This window comes from Phallusia mammillata, chromosome 5 (genome assembly GCF_965637545.1).
Source record: "Phallusia mammillata chromosome 5, kaPhaMamm4.hap1.1, whole genome shotgun sequence".
NCBI lineage: Eukaryota > Metazoa > Chordata > Ascidiacea > Phlebobranchia > Ascidiidae > Phallusia > Phallusia mammillata.
The window spans coordinates 2,488,007-2,505,008 of record NC_137256.1 but is presented as its reverse complement, the minus strand read 5'-3'; the positions used below and the strand labels follow the sequence as shown (position 1 = coordinate 2,505,008).

Genomic DNA, 17,002 nt, shown 5'->3' with positions numbered 1-17,002 from the left:
GGAAAGAGTGTTTGTAAATACAGACAAATCCGGTTAATAGCAAAATGTTGAATGTCCTGTTTAGCTGGGTCTAAGAAGGCCAGGTAAAGTAAGCAATCACCAAGAAAACGTGGTGGTTAGTGTAACCGCCTTATGCTGTCGATTTTGACCCTGCCTTAACCACTTCTGTTCCCCTGAGCGTGTCGCAACAAAAAAAGTTTGAGAACCACTGGTTTAGTACAATGGTATCGCTATGTGTTCATTCACCAAGCGAAATAAAATCGACTCAACTCAAACTAATCAGCTCTGATTTTGGTCGAATCTAATGTCATTTTATTTATTGCAATCTTGCTGGTTTAAGAAATATGCTGTCCTACTAAAGAAGAATAGGTCTATCTTATGGTTTATCCATCCAAACAGGGTTTAGGTGGTTTGTGATCAGTATAAGGTTGAGAACCACTGCTGTACCCAAGGGGTTGAACTGAATTGAAGTCACCAACTATTTTAAAAAATCAGACAATTTAAACGTGCGAAGCTCAGATTTTGAAACGTCAGACCGATTATGAATAATTGTCACATTTGAAATTATCGTCACCAAAAAACGTATACCGGTGTAGCCAAAATCCATAATAGACTTTGGGTGTAGCACTGTAGCTGTCAAAAAATTTTGTGCACTGCGATTGCAGGTCAGGTGATTTCCCCACTTTTTGCAGATGAGTTTTTCAGTTGTTGTGCTGAAGCTGGAGGTTTAACTTTTGTTCGTAACCTTGTGCATGGTATTTCTTCCACCACGAAACTACAGGTAACTTGATACGGATAATTAACCTAGAGCTGCATTGTATCCAAAACTAACCAAATTTAATATATTATAATGCACGTGTATTACATTTTGTTCCAATTGCAATCTACCGAGCGAGGTATAAGCCGTAGCATGTATTACGCCACAAATAGCTGGTAATGTTGCCATCATAGCAGTAGCTTAAAGTTTTAAAAAATTTCACTGCAAAAACGACACATAAATTGTTAACTGACATCCTTATTCTTCACTTGCAGTTTGCACGACTGCTAATGTTTAAAAAACTTGAAACAGTTAAGGAGCAATTTTTCCGAAATGGGTGATACAAATGCGGAGATGCTTTCAGAAGAAAATTACATCAAAACCTTTTTACACCATCTTGGCACATTTTCATGGGACAAAGCAAAAGAGTTTGTGGAGAAAAAGCAGAAATTGATTCCTGTCCCTTTACAGGTGATTTTCATTTTATGTTTGTACATGTTGTGTTCATTTTGGTCAGTTAAGTAATACATTTGTCAACAAAACATTTTTTATAGAAAGCATTTTTTTAATTTGCTTTAGGTTATAGCACTAAAATTTAAAGAGAGACAGGAACACTTGTCTGATTTTGATGCAATTGTTCTAGGTTGCTTTGTCAACCCTGGCACAGAATGAGAAAATATATTATTCCATGGAGTTTCTGGAGCAAAGATCTTGGTTTGGTCGAAAAGATCCACTCAAAAATGGCTATTCAACTCTACAGAGCACTTTTTTAAACATTGAAAAGCAGGAGATTGGCACTGATGCCCAGGTACCTTACAATTTTAAAAATAACTTGTAAAAAAATTGTGTCTTAATAATGCTTTATAATATAGTGTAGCTGCAACACGTTAGGTCGTTATTCACCAACTGTGCCCTCCACTTTTTTGTGCTCCATAACATTTAAACAGTGTGTAGGTGTTAAGCAGTTTAAGGCAACTATGTGACTATGTGTCAATCAACAAAGCGAAACAAACTCAATTTAAGTCGTAATACAGGAGTCATCCATATTATCTACCATTTGTCTCCAACTCTCTGATTTCTGTGCTGCCCGGCGTGAATGCATCAACATGTACATGCAAATTCCAAAAACCTCAATGTTGACTTCTCTGGATTCACTAACAGATGAACTACAAGTTCTGGTTGATTCATACACAGGAAAATTTGATTGTCCTGCATTAAATGATCTTCAGGTGAGCATGTGTTGGTGTCTACATTTTTGGAAAATATGTGCACTGTCATATGTAGCTATTTGTAAGAAAAGTGTTAGGTTAATTGCACAAAATTGTAATGATGCTTGACAATTTGGTTGTGCCATTAACCTGATACGTTTCAAACTTACAAGTGTACTGAAGAAAAAAAGCATCTGATGTGTTTATGCAATTGTCAAATTATTAGTCTAACTCAGTGGTTCTCAATTGGGCAAGTTAGACAAATGGTACCAACTGTAGCATTTCCAATCAAAACTTTAAATTTATTTTAATTCTGTCACAAGCCAATAAAAAGTCTTGGCCAACATTTCAGAACTTTGTAACGTTTTGTGACTTGGAACTACTCCATAATACGGTAATGCTTTGTAGGAAATGCTAGTTGATGAAATGACTGCTATCCTATCTTTGTACCAAGCCAGCCAAAGCATCTCCAATTGGTTGTTTGTGGATTCTGTTCATCACCTTCAAGAAGTTTATGAAATGTAAGTATTACATCACTGTTTCTGATTCACAATGGTTTGTGGATTTTTATTGGAAAAAGTTTGTTTTTAAAGTAAATTTTTGCATCTTGTACAAAACCTGTTGAAATCAGCTGTAAATTAAGAATTGTTTCCAAATGGGCCTTTATTCTATATACATCAGTTATAGCAATGTGCATGCTCAGATTCATGAAAAAAAAACATTTAAAAGTTACTAAGAAACACGTTATGTTTAACATAAATGTTGATTACAAACATTTTAGGTCTCCCAGCTACAAATGTAAATTATAAAAAAATACTATTATTCTTGTTTTCAGTTTGGAGAAATGGAAACCTATATTAGGAAAACACCAAAACAGTTCATTTCGGTCAGGATTTTTTGGGTTTGGTGAAAGATCTTCAGCATCAACTTCTACTTTGTATTCTTGGATGGATAAGTTTTTCAAAGCACTGGTTTCAAAGTTTACATTTTACTTCTATGAGGTAAACGCTTGCCAAGAAACTAAACAGCTTGTTGTTATAGCTGCCATTTATTATAAACCTCTAAAAATTTAGCATTGACAATGATATTTTAAGCTAAATGACTTGTGGGTTTTACAAGTTTTGTTTGGTGTAAAGCGGATTCCTTTGATAGCTTGCTCACACATTAAAAATATGAGATACAAATGACTGGTGATGTTCAAATATATTTTTTTATTTCTGCTTCTTAGAATCTGAGCCAATCTGCAGCCAAACACGATGATTTGAAATCAGAATTAAAAACTGGACTTTCAAAAATAAGTTACGACTTTGTTTCAAAATCTCTTCATTTTGCCAAGAAAAATGATGTGCAAAATATATTTCTTCTGCTTGATACTCACAAAAGTCAAACAGTCCCGGAACATGGTTACACATTCCCAGAACCTAATTTAAATCCTGTAGTTACATCTCCTGCTGAGGTAAACAAACTGTTTCGAATATTTAACCATATTCCAAGATACACTGGCTTATACATTACCATGAGTCTTTTTGTTATACCATTTGGTAGTTTTTTTTTTGGTGTTTAGCATGTTATTATCTTAGTGCTGTGGTTTGTGCTACAGTTGACACCATGCTGATGTGTCGCAACTTATAAAAACATTTTTTGTGTTAAAATGTCTATTAGTAACATAAGATTAGTCCAATACCTTTTTTATTAAAACTGGGGTACCCCAATTTAACTTATTTGTTTAGACTTGTTTGAAATTTTGCTGTTTTTTAGGACTTCACTTGCGTCCTTACCTTGCCAGAGACCTCAGCCACAAGTTTTAGTTTCGCCAAAGCAGGAATTTATGAAAAAGCTGAGGAATTGGAACAGGAAAAAATTGTGACTTTGCAAAATGGAGATAAAAAGGGAACTTGCTTTTGTGCTCAAATAGATAGAAGGTTAGATTAATGGGTTCTTTGTGCAATGGACCAGAGTAAATTTACGACTTACATGGAATGTTTTTGCAGGATGTTTCTAGTGATTTTATTCAATCAAGCCAAAAGTGAAAAGGATCACACATTCGCAACATTTTTCAATGATATTCTTAACCATCTAAGGTTGAAAAAAGTGGCTCTTTTAATTAAACCCGGCAGCAAATAGCATTTGAATTGTTTTTGTTTCTATTTTTCCAATTTGTTCTGTACTACATTTGCGCATTGCAAATAAATGCGTTTTTACTTTGAGTATTGTGTAAGTTCCTTTGTAAAAAAACAAGGCGCACCCCAAATAAAAAAATAATGGTCGGCTACCATAAGAATCGCGGCAAAATGTCGGGTGATTGTGACGCAACAATAACGCCGCGCGTATTATCTGAAATTAGGATTGAAGTCTACGAAAGTCCACAAAGTAAGGTAAGTTCTGTGCTGTGTAAAAGTTTTACAACATTTTGTAGAAAAAAAAATGCTTAGTTTGTTTTTCTGAGCGACTACTCGAGCTCGTAAAGTATAGCCGTAGCGGCGTAGCCTAAATGAAAAAAGCGTAAAACAAACTTTTTCTCTCGGAAGTAAAAATGTCGAGTTACAACGATCACGCGAGGACATGCAAACGTCATCACATGGATATTATGGACGATTATTTGGCAAGCATCGGAAGGAAAAGAAAACCTATTCCTAAAGATGGTTCCTGTCTGTTTAGAGCATTTTCAGAACAGGTTTTGTATCTTTAATTCAATAAAAAAACCTTTTGTTGGGCAGTTACAAAAGCACATCACTGTGTGTAAATTCATTAAACTTTTTTCTAGGCTTTCAAGACCCAGTCCCACCACCTATATATACGTGAAGCATGCGTTAGATACATGAAAAGAAATCAAGCAATCTTCGAAAATGTAAATATACTATTTTCAATTCTTCAACATACATTAAGCAGTTTTGAATTGTGTCTGAAATACATATGCTTCTGTTTTGTTATTTTACCTATCACATGTTTTTTTAATTCCCTGTGATTGAAATCAGACTCAAATACCAAAAAAGTTAAGGTGTAAGGTGCAAAAAGTTATTTGCCAATGGTTATCAAAAGGGATTGGTTAGTCTTGTTGAATATTTCTTTAACGGTGTTAACAGCTTTTCTTGTTTTAGTTTGTTGATGATCCTTTTGATGAATATCTTCACAAAATGTCAAATCCAAAAGAGTCAGCTGACCAAATTGAGATAAGCGCTTTGTCTAAAATGTACAGGTAACAAAAAAAATCACAGAGAAACGCAACCCAATGCAGTATAATAAGCAGACAACTGTCCGCCATTGTCATGCTGCATAATAAATTCAGAAGCTGCATATAAAGCCAAAGGAAAAAAAATGTTTTGTAATATTGTGATAACTATCAACAGAATTACATAACATGGTTGATTTTGGTTTCAGAAAACAGCACCGATAAACTTAATGGTGCATGTTGTGCATTGGCCCCCAAAAACGTATGATTAATCTCTTTTTGCAGCGTTGACTTTTACATATATGAGCAACCAGGACAATCTGCCAAAAATGTGACAGAAAATGATTTCTACGAGATAATTTATCTTTGCCATTCTGGACAAAAGCATTATGACAGTGTATATTCAATAGAATACTTCAAGTCATATGGAATATGTCAATGTAGGTGAATTTTTTGCATTGTGTTTTTCTAGTTTCCTCCAGGATTTTAAGCATACTTGAATTAATTGATTGTCAGAAGTTAAATAATGTAAATGGTTTATTTGTAGCAATTCTTTATTCAATTCTGTTTGAAAATGTTCTTGGGATGCGAGAAATTGAGGAAAAGAAATCCATCAATACTTTTCGAATGTTGTGTTGTCCCTCAACTTCTGATTCTAGTGGAAATGGAAATGAAAATGAAAATGATGATGATGACAATGCTAGTTTTCCATCACCAAGTTTTACAATCAGTTCAATTTATGAACCATCCATTGGGATTCTTTCAGCAGAGTAAGTTTTACCTTTTTATTGGGAACAGATAACAATGGACTTATCCCAACTCAGTGAACTTTGTTGAAGCTCAATGGACATTTATTACTCGCCAATGAATATATTGCAGAAAAAAATTAAAATTGCTCGCTAGCACTGCGTTGAAATAGTGTTGCAGATTCCCTTCATTCAAAATTCAATCAGCTCCATCGGTCGCACGGCTCATTTATAATAAGCTGCTGATTGCCACAGGTGGTACTAATTACTGCATGGTTTGAAAACTGCAAACGAGAAAATATAAACCCAACAAGGGTAAATAATGGTGATGGGAAGGGTACCCGGTACTCAGTAGCGAATGATTTCGGTGGTAACGATACTCGTACTCGGTATCGAAATATTTTGTCTCAGTTTTCGATACCAACATTCCATACCGAAGGCCGGTTTACACTATAAGAATACGGAAAACTTGCTGTGCCAATATATGCTTCGGACAGCACTAATTTGGGAAAAAGTTCCGCCAGGTTACATATTTTTTTTCGCTGTCGTATGGAGATTACTTTTTTCTGCTTGTGTGTGTGCACGCCTGTACGCCGGTCATGGCAGATAAATTAGCAGGTGATATACAACTAAGTACAACACTGTACTGGTACTCGTACTCTGTATCGGTACTCGCTTCAAAACCTGGTATCGTCCCATCACTAGTAAATAAGACCAGATGGTATTGTAACTTTAACAACAAATCCTCACCCCAAACCGAACAGCTCTAACTGACGGCACATTCAAATATCTGCAAAATTGTCATTTTTGCCTGAAGCATATTTATGTCCATTAAAACTGCTTGCCACATGGTAACATGTGGTATTTAGTACCACCAGTTGCACACCGCTGATATATGTAAACACTAAAACTGATTTATTTATTACATTTGTTTTTTAGCATTCCACCTCAGGATCAACTTGGCCTTGCATACAAACTTCCAATTTCACTTGATTTTGTGAGAGGACTGGATCCATCTGTGTATCGAAATATTGATTATGATTTTTGGATCACTATTAAGAGAAGTATGAAACTTTAAGGCAAAAGTCACAAACAATTGTTTGTTAGTTGTTACATGAGGTATCTTCCTATAGTTTGTGTGGAAATGGATCTTTTTGAACTGATTTAAAACATAACTGCCAGAAGACTTGGTGTGTAATAATAAGACATCATATGGTAGACATTTTAACAATCACTGCTCATCAATTCAAATGTTTTTTAAAGCCTCTCTAATAAAGTGGGATCCTTATCCTGAGAAGTTTTGCAACCAATATGTTGTAATGTGGCTTGATGTAATTATTCAACGCCGTGTTTGTTTCACTTTTATTTTTGTTGGCCGGACAACCCTTAAATGCATGATACTCACAATGACTGTCTGTTTTATTGCAAGATTGTTAAATCATAGATGAGCTGAATGTTTTTGCTCTAAAGTGTCCCCCCACCCTTAATTCTTTAAGCAGAGTTGCTTAAGTTTTTTGGTCAAAGAAACACAAGTTGCCTGGACAGGAATAGAACACCCAACCTAGTAAACACAAGGCAGCTCATGCATAACTGAACCTATTGTAAACACAAGCGTGGAACTTTTTTTGATATTCCATTGTCGAAAATTGTTTGTTAAACTTTTTCGTGGATTTGGACAGTTTTAGTTTACATTTTTCAAATTATTAGAACAACAATACATTGACTTTGCTGTGGCTGAAGGGATGCAGTATCTTATCGGTGATCGATGTCTGGTTGTTCTCAGTATTTACAGGTAAGACCAAGCATTACTTTATTTCTGTTGTATTAAGTTGTTGTTATTTGCAGCAAAACTCTTGTGAGCCATGTGCAAGAAGTTTCACCAGAGAATGGCCCGATCACTGTGTTTATTGAAGCACTAGGAGGAATGCACACGATTGCAGTGAAGAATGCTAAACCATTGGACACTTTCAGTGGTAAGTGCAAACAAAACTAAGAAGTTGTTTGTAATATTTCCTTTACTATGAAATTTTAGGTCATTAATTCTGTTTTCACCAAAAGAACCACTAGCCTTTTCAGTTGTGCACGCTAGAGTTCCTTCTCGAGAAATCTCACTTTGTTTTTGTTGATAACCCCAGTATTTACCCCGCTAGCCCTCTAAATTGCGTATTTTTTCCCCGAAGTTTGTCCGACTTGTTTTTCCATCAAATGTTTGATGGATTTGGCTGAAATTTACACAGATGGTAGATGTAGTTATGTAGATGTGCATCCCACTTTGTTTTTGTTGATAACCCCAGTATTTACCCCGCTAGCCCCTAAAATGTTTTCCCCCCAAAGTTTGTCTGACTTGTTTTGCCATCAAATGCTTGATGGATGTGGCTAAAACTTATACAGATGGTAGATATAGTTATGTAGATGTGCCTCCCAATTTGTTTGTCCAAATAACCCTAGTATTTACCCCGCTAGCCCCCTAAAAGTGGTGAGTTTGTAAACAATGTCAGAATTGGCTAAAATTTGGATAGCTTGTAAAGTATACCAAGTATAGGTGTCGATTGTTGTGTTCAACCCTGTAGCCCTAACATTTACCCCACAAGCCCCCAAAGTGTAAAACGTATGTGTATGTTACTGGGCAACACAAACAAAAGATTTCTGTGACACAATAGTCTTACAAGGGCAACCAGTTGTATGTTACTCGTTTGTGACTTTGTGGGTTGCTTGGTGGACATTATTGCGCCATTGCAGTTCGGGGGTTGTTAACAGCCCTTTGACGTCAGAAACATTAACAGTTGTTGCTCAAAACACCTCTAGTGGTTGAAATTTTAAATGTTGGCAGATTGGACTGAAATTTTACAGTACTATTGATTGAGTCATTGTGGTTTCCTACTTTTAAGTTTGTGTGTGTTGAACCTCCATTAGTTATCCTACTAGCCCCCTAAACTAAGTTTTTTAATTTAAATAGTTTGTACTCCATATAGCATATTAAATATGCACAGTTCCAATCACTATGTTTGTCTTCACAATACCAAACTTACTCATTGTTATCTATTGAAATGCATTATCTACAACTTTGCATGTGTGGGGACCCATGAGTTTTTGCTTGCAGAAACAACCAAGGTTATAAAAGACAGTGGATGATATGGGACCCAGTATAAAATATGTAAAGGAAGTATATTAATCTTTTAAAATAGGGTATAGTGTATGTGCAAGGTCAATATGTGCTAAGCCACCCTTCTAGTTATGTGTATTTTTCGTTTCAACTCGCCCTTTGAGCGCACTGAACACATTACTGTCTTATTTTGCCAACGAAACACCGAATTTTGACGTACGTTGCCAGTAAACTTTGACCTTTCCTAAGCAGCAGTCACGCTTAGTTGCGTTATATATATCTAAAACTCGGACCAACAGTCGCTTAGGTTTTTGCTGGTTTGCCAGCGAATCACTACCTGCGATCGCTACTAAAAGCGAAAAAACGTACAATCGGAATTTTTTTTTGGTTTTGTTACAAAATCGGCTTAAATAAAAATTTCGTTTCTCGAGAAACTAAAAAGTCGAGAAATAGAGGAACCCTAGTGCATGCCCAATAACTTGTTATTTCCATGTGGCCAACGTTTTTGTGGGTTATAGTGGTTTGTGCCAGTTGACCTTAATAGTAAGCAGAAAGTTGAGTGTTTTGTGCATGTAGACTGAATTTTAGGACACTGACATGATAAAAAAAAAACTGAAAACAAGCAGTGTAACACATGAAATTAGTACTTCAACATAAACATACATATCGGTTAGCATGCCATGCAAAATCATGTCATGTGTTAACCTTGGTACGTGTGCCAGGGGCCCCTGCTGTAGTGCTTTTTGCATTTTGTTGAGAGCCTTACATATTTCATAACTGAAGTTGTTTGATATTCACAATGTTTTTTTGTATCACTTGCATTGATTGTATGCACTGTGTTTCAAACTTGAGTTTGTTATTTAAATTTTGGTGCTTTCAACAAATGTACAGGTTCATGCCGAACTGATGTGTGGCCGAGTAAATGGAGGAGACGGCCGTCGCTTGGGGAAAGTTCATGGGGTTATTCCCGGAATTCCAGCAGTGGTAGAAAATATAACAAGCAAAGGTCACTTTAACACATCATGTAACACTGATATATGATATATTGCACTTCTTGAATATACTGCTTTTTCTAGGGATCAAGATTCTAACGGATATTCATACAGCCAACGTGGTTTGGAGTGCAGTGGGACACGGAAGCGATCGCAAAGTAGTTTTTCTGGTGAGGCTGTCATTAAACAACTAATAATTGGCTATTTAGGTTGTTATGTTTTTGGACTTTTACCTTCATAGAAATATCGTTAGGCTGTTAACAACTTTTTTTCATGCAGACTCAAATGGTGAAAAGAGTCAATATTCATCGAAAACAGATCTGTCAAGAAAATCACAGTAAGAACATGCTAGTGGTGATTGTAGTTTAACGTCACCAATAGATTCCTAAATATTTTATTTGCTGTTTGTGCAGTGACGACTATCCTTCGCAGAAAACTAATCGTTACAAGGTGACAAACGTCCTTCTACAGTGTCTGACATAATATTTCTACTTGTTTTACCTCTGCACTAACTTGTACAAAATACTTTTGTGATAAAAATGTTTCTTTGAACCCCTAAACACAATTTTAATATGTTGTCTTAATGTTGTTTACACCTGTATTGTTTGGCTATTTACTGTTCATTTGTACACTTGTTATGTAAGGGAAAGTCCCGCTGGGGAAGCACCAGCAAAACACTGTCACCTCATGAATCAATTCCAGATGTGGGGCAAGGAACTTTAATGAATGAAAATGATTTGCAAGACGATATGTGGGGCGACCCCAGTGATTACAAAACTGTAAGTAAACACTTTTTATCACTTTTAAAAAGTAAAAGTTACAGGAAAAGATACAGTTGTGGTTAATTTTAGTCTGTATGTAAAAAAACACTGTTAAAATCTATAATGTAAAAAAGCATGAGAAATTAAAATTAATGTGTAAAAATTGAAATTTATACAATAAAATGCAATAGAATAAAAAGTAACAAAATAACCTATTTGTCAAGTCAAATATTTTTGTCCCCTTCAGTGTAAATCTACTTGGATTGAGAGCAATTGCAGTAAATCACCTCCAGACCAACCACACAATGGTTTGTATGACACGAGGATTCTCACTGATGGGAGTTTCCCTGAGGAGCAGTGGGCCGAATGTGGAAATTATAATGTGGTGAGTTTTCAGTTTTTTCTCAATACTTCAACACAAACAACATACCAGCAGTTGTTGTAGTACGAAATTTGTGTGGGCTATTGCAGTGTACGGGACCTATTCCAAATTAAAGAAGGCTGTACAAATATTGTTTTTGTGCCTATAACTTTGTTTTTGAAAGTGGTTGCACAAATTTGGTTAAGTGCATACCACTGAATAAAAAAATTCATTTACTTGCACGATGATAGTGATTTCCAAGATTAATGTTCATTGAAAATATTTGTATTTAATCAAATTTTTTGACTTTTTTTCTGAAAAACCTAAACAAAATAAACATGCAATTATGCGCATTTATGTGCACTAGCAATGTGAAGACTTTGTATGTATATTTTTAGCTTGGTGATTCAAATGGCAGCAGCGACAGCAATAATACGGTATATCTGAATCCCAATGCACAGTCGACCCCACCCCAGGATGTTTCCTCTGGTTCATACCAAGCGGGTCAGTCACCTGATGATGATTGCTATCACAAGGTGGTGCAATACGCTGCTGAGGAAATGTCGAATATGACATTAGATGAATATTCGACAACACAAAGTGTACAAATCAATCCTGGTAAGTTTGTAAATTATGAGGATTTTATGAAAGTGTTACTGCAGCGCATTCTAGATAAATGGTTCTTAACCTTTCACCCCTTTCAAATCACCAACCAATTTTCGCTTTCCCTTCTGTAATAGCTTGAATAAATGAACCTAACCAACCTTTATGATTCAGCATCCCTGCACCCTCTAGGAACAGTTTTCGTACCCCTTAGTGGTGCGGGCACCCCTGGCTAAGAACCCCTGGGGGCTGAATCTAGATCCACCTAAAAATTTAGGATCCACCATAGCACTTGTACAGTGTACAGCTATTTGCGATTTGTCAATTGTTATACTGTGGTGGAAATGTGATGCTATGTTTTTTTTTCAATTTAACTGATTGGGATGTTACCCCACACTGATGCATTGATTTGTTATGTAAAAAACGTTGTAGTGAGGACATCATTAAAACAAACTATTTGTTATTTTTGCAAAAGGTTTAACCTACGTTCATATTTTTATGTTTGCAATAAAAACGCTTTTTAAAACTCCTTTTCTTGTAGTGGGTGATTCAGGGGGATACCCTCAACAACCTCTGGGTCACTGCGACTCAATGCAGCCCCAACAACCCCAACAAAACGCAGGAGCATCGGGGTCAGTGCTAAACGTGCAGCGCCCCCCAGGGTACTTTCCCTACAGTGGAACCGTCACTATGATCGACACTGAAGGCAAAGAAATGTTGCTCACTGAAAATAAGAATCCCTTCCAGTATTTCTACAATCTCGGCATTGAGGTGAGAGCAATGCTTCTTAAACCTATCTCAAATCAAGCATGCCCAAAAATGGAGCTACTAGAAAAATTTCCTATACAGTTCCTATACCATACAGCAGGGGTGTCCAAAGTGCGGCCCGCGGGTCAAAAGCGGGGCCCGCGATAGCATTTTAAGTGGCCCTCAGCTGTTGTTTCACATGTTGTTGCGTATGGCCGCTATGATTTGAATTAAGGTTTTGGGTTGTTGCGACTTCACGCAAAAGCTTTTTCATGGAACTGTATTTACCGATAAAAAGAAGGTGTACATGGTGCTGACGCAAAAAAAACCCAAAATTTCCTTAAATGCCGTATATTTTGTGTTATAATTGTCCGCTTAATAACTTTGCAAAAACGCGTTGGCCCGCGACCATCTTCACCTGATGAAAATTGGCCCCTATAATAATAGTTTGGACACCCCTGCCACACAGTCACCTATTCAAAGGGTTGCCATACCGTCAATTTTCTGAGATTATTTCTAAGATGCACGAAGTATTTTTAACGAACAATGAGTTGCTGGAGCAGATTGTTTCTGTCCAAAAATATGGCGTGTAATATAAAAAAATCGTTCAAAAACCTTTATTTCATTTCGTATGAAAATTGAATTTTTCGGTTGTCCTTAGTTTTGGGTTCGTGTCGATGGCAATCTTGGTTGTACAGTAAACCGCGGTTAAACCGGATTCGATTAGTCCAGATCTTCACCTAACTCGGACAAAACTCGAGAAACAAATGATTTGTTATGTTGTAAGACTTTAACTAACATGCATCGATTAATCCGAAACTTCGCCGAATTCGGACAAATTTTTTTGGTGCGAAAGGGTCCGGGTTCCAATTAGTAGCATAAGCCGTTTAAATGCATAGTAATTGTAAATCCCAACCGTAGAAAAATCATCCAGAGTGTTGCATGAAAACGCTAAGCTGGTGGTTAGGCGTTGTTATTTTTGAATTTACAAATTGACTTGTTTGATTTTATAACCCGTGTAACCTTCTTAAGCGACTCTGGTGTTTTCAGTATTACCGCCAGTTGAGCGGTGGAACACAGAGGAGTGGTCCTATTGTAATGGGAGGTACAGGAGTTCCCCACTACCACAATGTCGTCCCACCATCACCCGTTGTTCAACCCCAACAAGTGGGTTACGTTCACGCGAGTAACAATCCAACACAGTTTGGACCCCCACAAATACAGTCGGTAAGTTCGGTGTTCTGCTTCGCTTGAGTGCGCTTAGCTAGATGGGATATGACACACATTGTTGCTTCTTAAAGTTGAGTTTTTTTCGCTTGGTAAAAGTAAACATAGCGACACAATAGCACTAAAACAGTCACCAAGTCGGAAACGTTAAAACTTTATGGAGCGCAAAACAGAGAGGGGCACAATTGGTGGATGATGGCTAAATGCGCTGCTTCTACTTTGTATAATAAAGTTTTGTGTGGCGAGAAAAACGTTGGTTGGATCAATCGAAGAGCGCCCAGAAAACTTGCGAGGGATGTGCTGGCGCAAAATCAAAAGCGACATGCTATATTTTAAATGTTTAATGGTGATGTCATATTTATGTACTATGATTACTATTTTGGTTTTCAGGCGCTTGTCGCAAGTGTTCCTGCCAATGACAAATTAGACTAAGTAAACATGCCATTGCAACTTCACTTGGCTTTGTAACAAAACTTTCGAATCACATACCTTAAGTAACTTTTTCATCGGTCCAAATTATAGCAGCATCCTGGCGGTTGCGTGGCAACCATTCCTCACTTCCACCCACTCCTCATTCCTCCTTCCTCGAGCCTCTCAGGAGGAGGAGGAGGAGGAGGGAGCCAGTTCCAGTCGAATCGCGTCTTCGTACATGTGCCTCCTCCCCAACACACACAACAACAACAGCATTCACAACAACCAGTGCAGTTTTACTCCCAACAACATCCACCTGTTACTCAACACAACGGTACGTCCTCTGCTCTAGTCAGCTGTTTTAAGTAGTGGTTGTTTTCATAGAGTTGTACGGCTATTTGGGTCAGGTTAAGTCATGAGTTGGAATGAAATGGGTTTCATTCAGGCATGACTTCACACTCTGCATCATTTGTAACGCAATTTCGCCAAACTTTCAGGCCCAATTTGGGATTGGCTTGTGCTAGAGTTTGGCAAGGTTTTGGACTCCAATTCAACTCAGGGCTGTAAACCTGCTTTGCTTGATGCAATGGAAACAATTTTACCGTTTCTTACTGTTAGTTTAACTGATACTGTAAAAAGTGAAAGCTATAAAGAGTTTATTATGGGTCCCCTTCCCTGAAGGGGACACATATTGTTTTTGTCCGTATTTTTTTTTTCTTTTTTCTGTCTAACGCTGGCTTGTTAGGCGCGTTTGGTTAAGAAAGAGTGCTTCAAATTTATTCAAATTTGCACAGATGTTAGTTATTAATCCGAGTTTGGTCCCCGGGAAATTTGACCCCAATTGACCCACCGGTTCACCCACAGGCCCCCAAAATGCAAAATATTTAAAACATGGTTTGTTATATGCGTTTGGTCAAGAAAGAGTGCTTCAAATTTGTTTAAATTTTGTCAGATGTTAGTTGTTAACCAAAATTTGATCCTCCTGAAGTTTGACCCTGAATGACCCAGGGGTTCACCCACAGGCTCTCGAAACGTAAAATTTTTAACGCTGGTTTGTAACGCTCCGTTGGTAAAGAAAGAATGCTTCAGATTTATTCAAATTTGAGCACATGTTAGTTATTAATCCAAACTTGATCCTCCAGAAGTTTGACCCCGAATTACCCAGGGGTTCACCCACAGGCCCCCGAAACGTAAATGTGTCTAACTCTCGTTTGGTCAAGAAAGACACTCTAGGCAGAAGTCCCAAGAGAGTAACTCACTGGTTTACGATAGCAGGAGGGCTCAGCTTGACGTCGGACAAACCTTTTTATGAGACGTCGTTTTGATGATCAGAAATCAGCTGTTTTGCACAGCAATGCTATTTCGTTTTATTAAGTTATCACTCACATTTTCAGTTTTGGCCAAGGTTTCACACCTATGACGTGATTTAAACCTAATAAGCGTGCTTCGGTTTCGTATATGTCAAGCAAAACTTGTTAATCAAAATAAAGTTGAAAAAATAAACTTGACGTTTTTGCAAGATAAATGTTGTTTTTTTTAATGCTCGTTGTCAGGTTGGCCGCCGCATGATCACGGGTTACTTAAGGTCAACTAGTAGGTATTACTAACACAGTTCAGAACTTTCTTTCGTCATAACGTAGCGTTTTTTTGGCAACAAATTTAGGAATCAACACTCAAGGCATGTATAAATTAGGTTAAACGGTGTTGTTGAACAGTAAGGACTGCGTGCTATTGAAAACGGTGTCAATAGGTCAAACAGTCGTTTGGCGTGTGCACCCTGAGAGGTTACTACAGGTCAATGGTTTTGCGAAACAAAGTTAAATGAAAAACAAATTGTTTTGTGTACACTTGTAGCAAATTGCTTTTTAATTTAATGTGTCTGTAACACAACTGTTACAGCTTTCTAGAAAAAAATATGTTTAATTTTTTTTAGTGTTGACTCATGTTTTTTTTGTTTTTTTTTGGCTGCTACAATATTGCAACTATGTTTTTACTAATTTGAAGCCCTTTTTAAACCTTCCTTCCACTTGTAAAAATATACCACGATTCTTAACGAATTGAATTGGTTTCAGATGAATTACGTTCCAATGACAACCCAGAATCTTGTGTGGCAGAATCGGGGGGGATTTCCCAACAGCTGACCCAGGCCGGTCAAACCCAGCATACCCCATCATTGTCAGTTGCCCAACCACTTGCTTCATCGATGGTCACCCAAGCCCCCGTTTACCCACATTCGCCCACCTACCTGCCCCACTACCAACCTTACCCACCCCCTTACAACCAAACTCTGACTGTGTATGAACCCACCCCTGGGGCGGGGATTCACCATCAGCATTACCCCCAAAATCAGTCAGTCCACGTACAAAGCCCACGAAGCCAGTTTCAAGCATAATCAGTTATTAGTTGAAAATCATAAACTATTAATCAATTTTTTACAGTTTTTTTTTTCTTAACTTCGATTAAAGTTCTTGTTTTTGTTTATTTTATGTTTAATTTGGTTAAAATTTTATGTTTTTTGAATTTTTTGTTTTACGATGAAATAATTTGGGCATTTCCACGTTTTTACTGTAGCCCTCATATTTATTCGGTTCTTTTAATATTCGGTTTTACATCTGTCATACAGTTTCATTTTTACAGTCATTTACTATTTTAGAAACATATTCAGTTCAACTTGTTTCAAAACATGTCGTACCAGTTGATACGGCGCAGATATTTTGTTCAAATGCGTAATTGTGTATTCAAAGTGTTTTTGTTACAGGCAAAACCGTGTTTTGTTTGTTTCTGATGAAATCTTTCTCTGTTATGATCATTGTGTTCTGATTCAGGCTGTTATATTAGTTATTAAATATTTCGGTAACTTGCAGAGAAAACTTGTTTCGTTTGTTTTTAGAATTTAACAGCGGGTTTTGGATTCTGA

At 37.0% G+C, this 17,002-nt stretch overlaps 2 protein-coding genes across 4 annotated transcripts; both read left to right on the top strand.

Annotated features, from left to right (window-relative positions):
• The first annotated feature begins 389 nt into the window (after positions 1-389).
• Positions 390-4,172, top strand: LOC145230263 (KICSTOR subunit 2-like). 2 transcript variants are annotated; one of them, XM_080095654.1, is made up of 9 exons: positions 390-781; positions 1,070-1,228; positions 1,401-1,565; positions 1,792-1,986; positions 2,374-2,486; positions 2,801-2,966; positions 3,194-3,421; positions 3,724-3,887; positions 3,957-4,172. In XM_080095654.1, exons 2-9 carry the CDS (start codon positions 1,091-1,093, stop codon positions 4,087-4,089), a joined length of 1,302 nt encoding a protein of 433 aa, XP_079951780.1. In that variant the 5' UTR covers positions 390-781; positions 1,070-1,090; the 3' UTR covers positions 4,090-4,172. The 2 variants fall into 2 exon arrangements, with proteins under 2 accessions (XP_079951780.1, XP_079951779.1); XM_080095653.1 differs by having other exon boundaries at positions 391-781; positions 1,033-1,228.
• On the top strand, positions 4,166-16,946 carry LOC145230247 (uncharacterized). Of its 2 annotated transcripts, none has more exons than XM_080095625.1 (20): positions 4,166-4,335; positions 4,494-4,639; positions 4,730-4,813; positions 5,064-5,161; positions 5,420-5,574; positions 5,682-5,904; positions 6,820-6,944; positions 7,588-7,672; positions 7,726-7,853; positions 9,875-9,989; positions 10,060-10,145; positions 10,255-10,312; positions 10,389-10,425; positions 10,620-10,754; positions 10,984-11,121; positions 11,496-11,715; positions 12,242-12,471; positions 13,498-13,674; positions 14,197-14,419; positions 16,158-16,946. In XM_080095625.1, exons 1-20 carry the CDS (start codon positions 4,227-4,229, stop codon positions 16,475-16,477), a joined length of 2,892 nt encoding a protein of 963 aa, XP_079951751.1. In that variant the 5' UTR covers positions 4,166-4,226; the 3' UTR covers positions 16,478-16,946. The 2 variants fall into 2 exon arrangements, with proteins under 2 accessions (XP_079951751.1, XP_079951752.1); XM_080095626.1 differs by having other exon boundaries at positions 4,245-4,340.
• Positions 16,947-17,002: the final 56 nt, after the last annotated feature.

Excerpts from the sequence above, each read along its gene's own strand:
- LOC145230263 (XM_080095654.1), top strand. The coding sequence starts at position 1,091 with ATGGGTGATACAAATGCGGAGATGCTTTCAGAAGAAAATTACATCAAA. Across the intron at positions 1,987-2,373 it reads CTGCATTAAATGATCTTCAG|GAAATGCTAGTTGATGAAAT; the intron begins GTGAGCATGTGT and ends AATGCTTTGTAG. Across the intron at positions 3,422-3,723 it reads TAGTTACATCTCCTGCTGAG|GACTTCACTTGCGTCCTTAC; the intron begins GTAAACAAACTG and ends GCTGTTTTTTAG.
- LOC145230247 (XM_080095625.1), top strand. The coding sequence starts at position 4,227 with ATGGTCGGCTACCATAAGAATCGCGGCAAAATGTCGGGTGATTGTGAC. Across the intron at positions 4,640-4,729 it reads TTAGAGCATTTTCAGAACAG|GCTTTCAAGACCCAGTCCCA; the intron begins GTTTTGTATCTT and ends ACTTTTTTCTAG. Across the intron at positions 10,755-10,983 it reads ACCCCAGTGATTACAAAACT|TGTAAATCTACTTGGATTGA; the intron begins GTAAGTAAACAC and ends TGTCCCCTTCAG.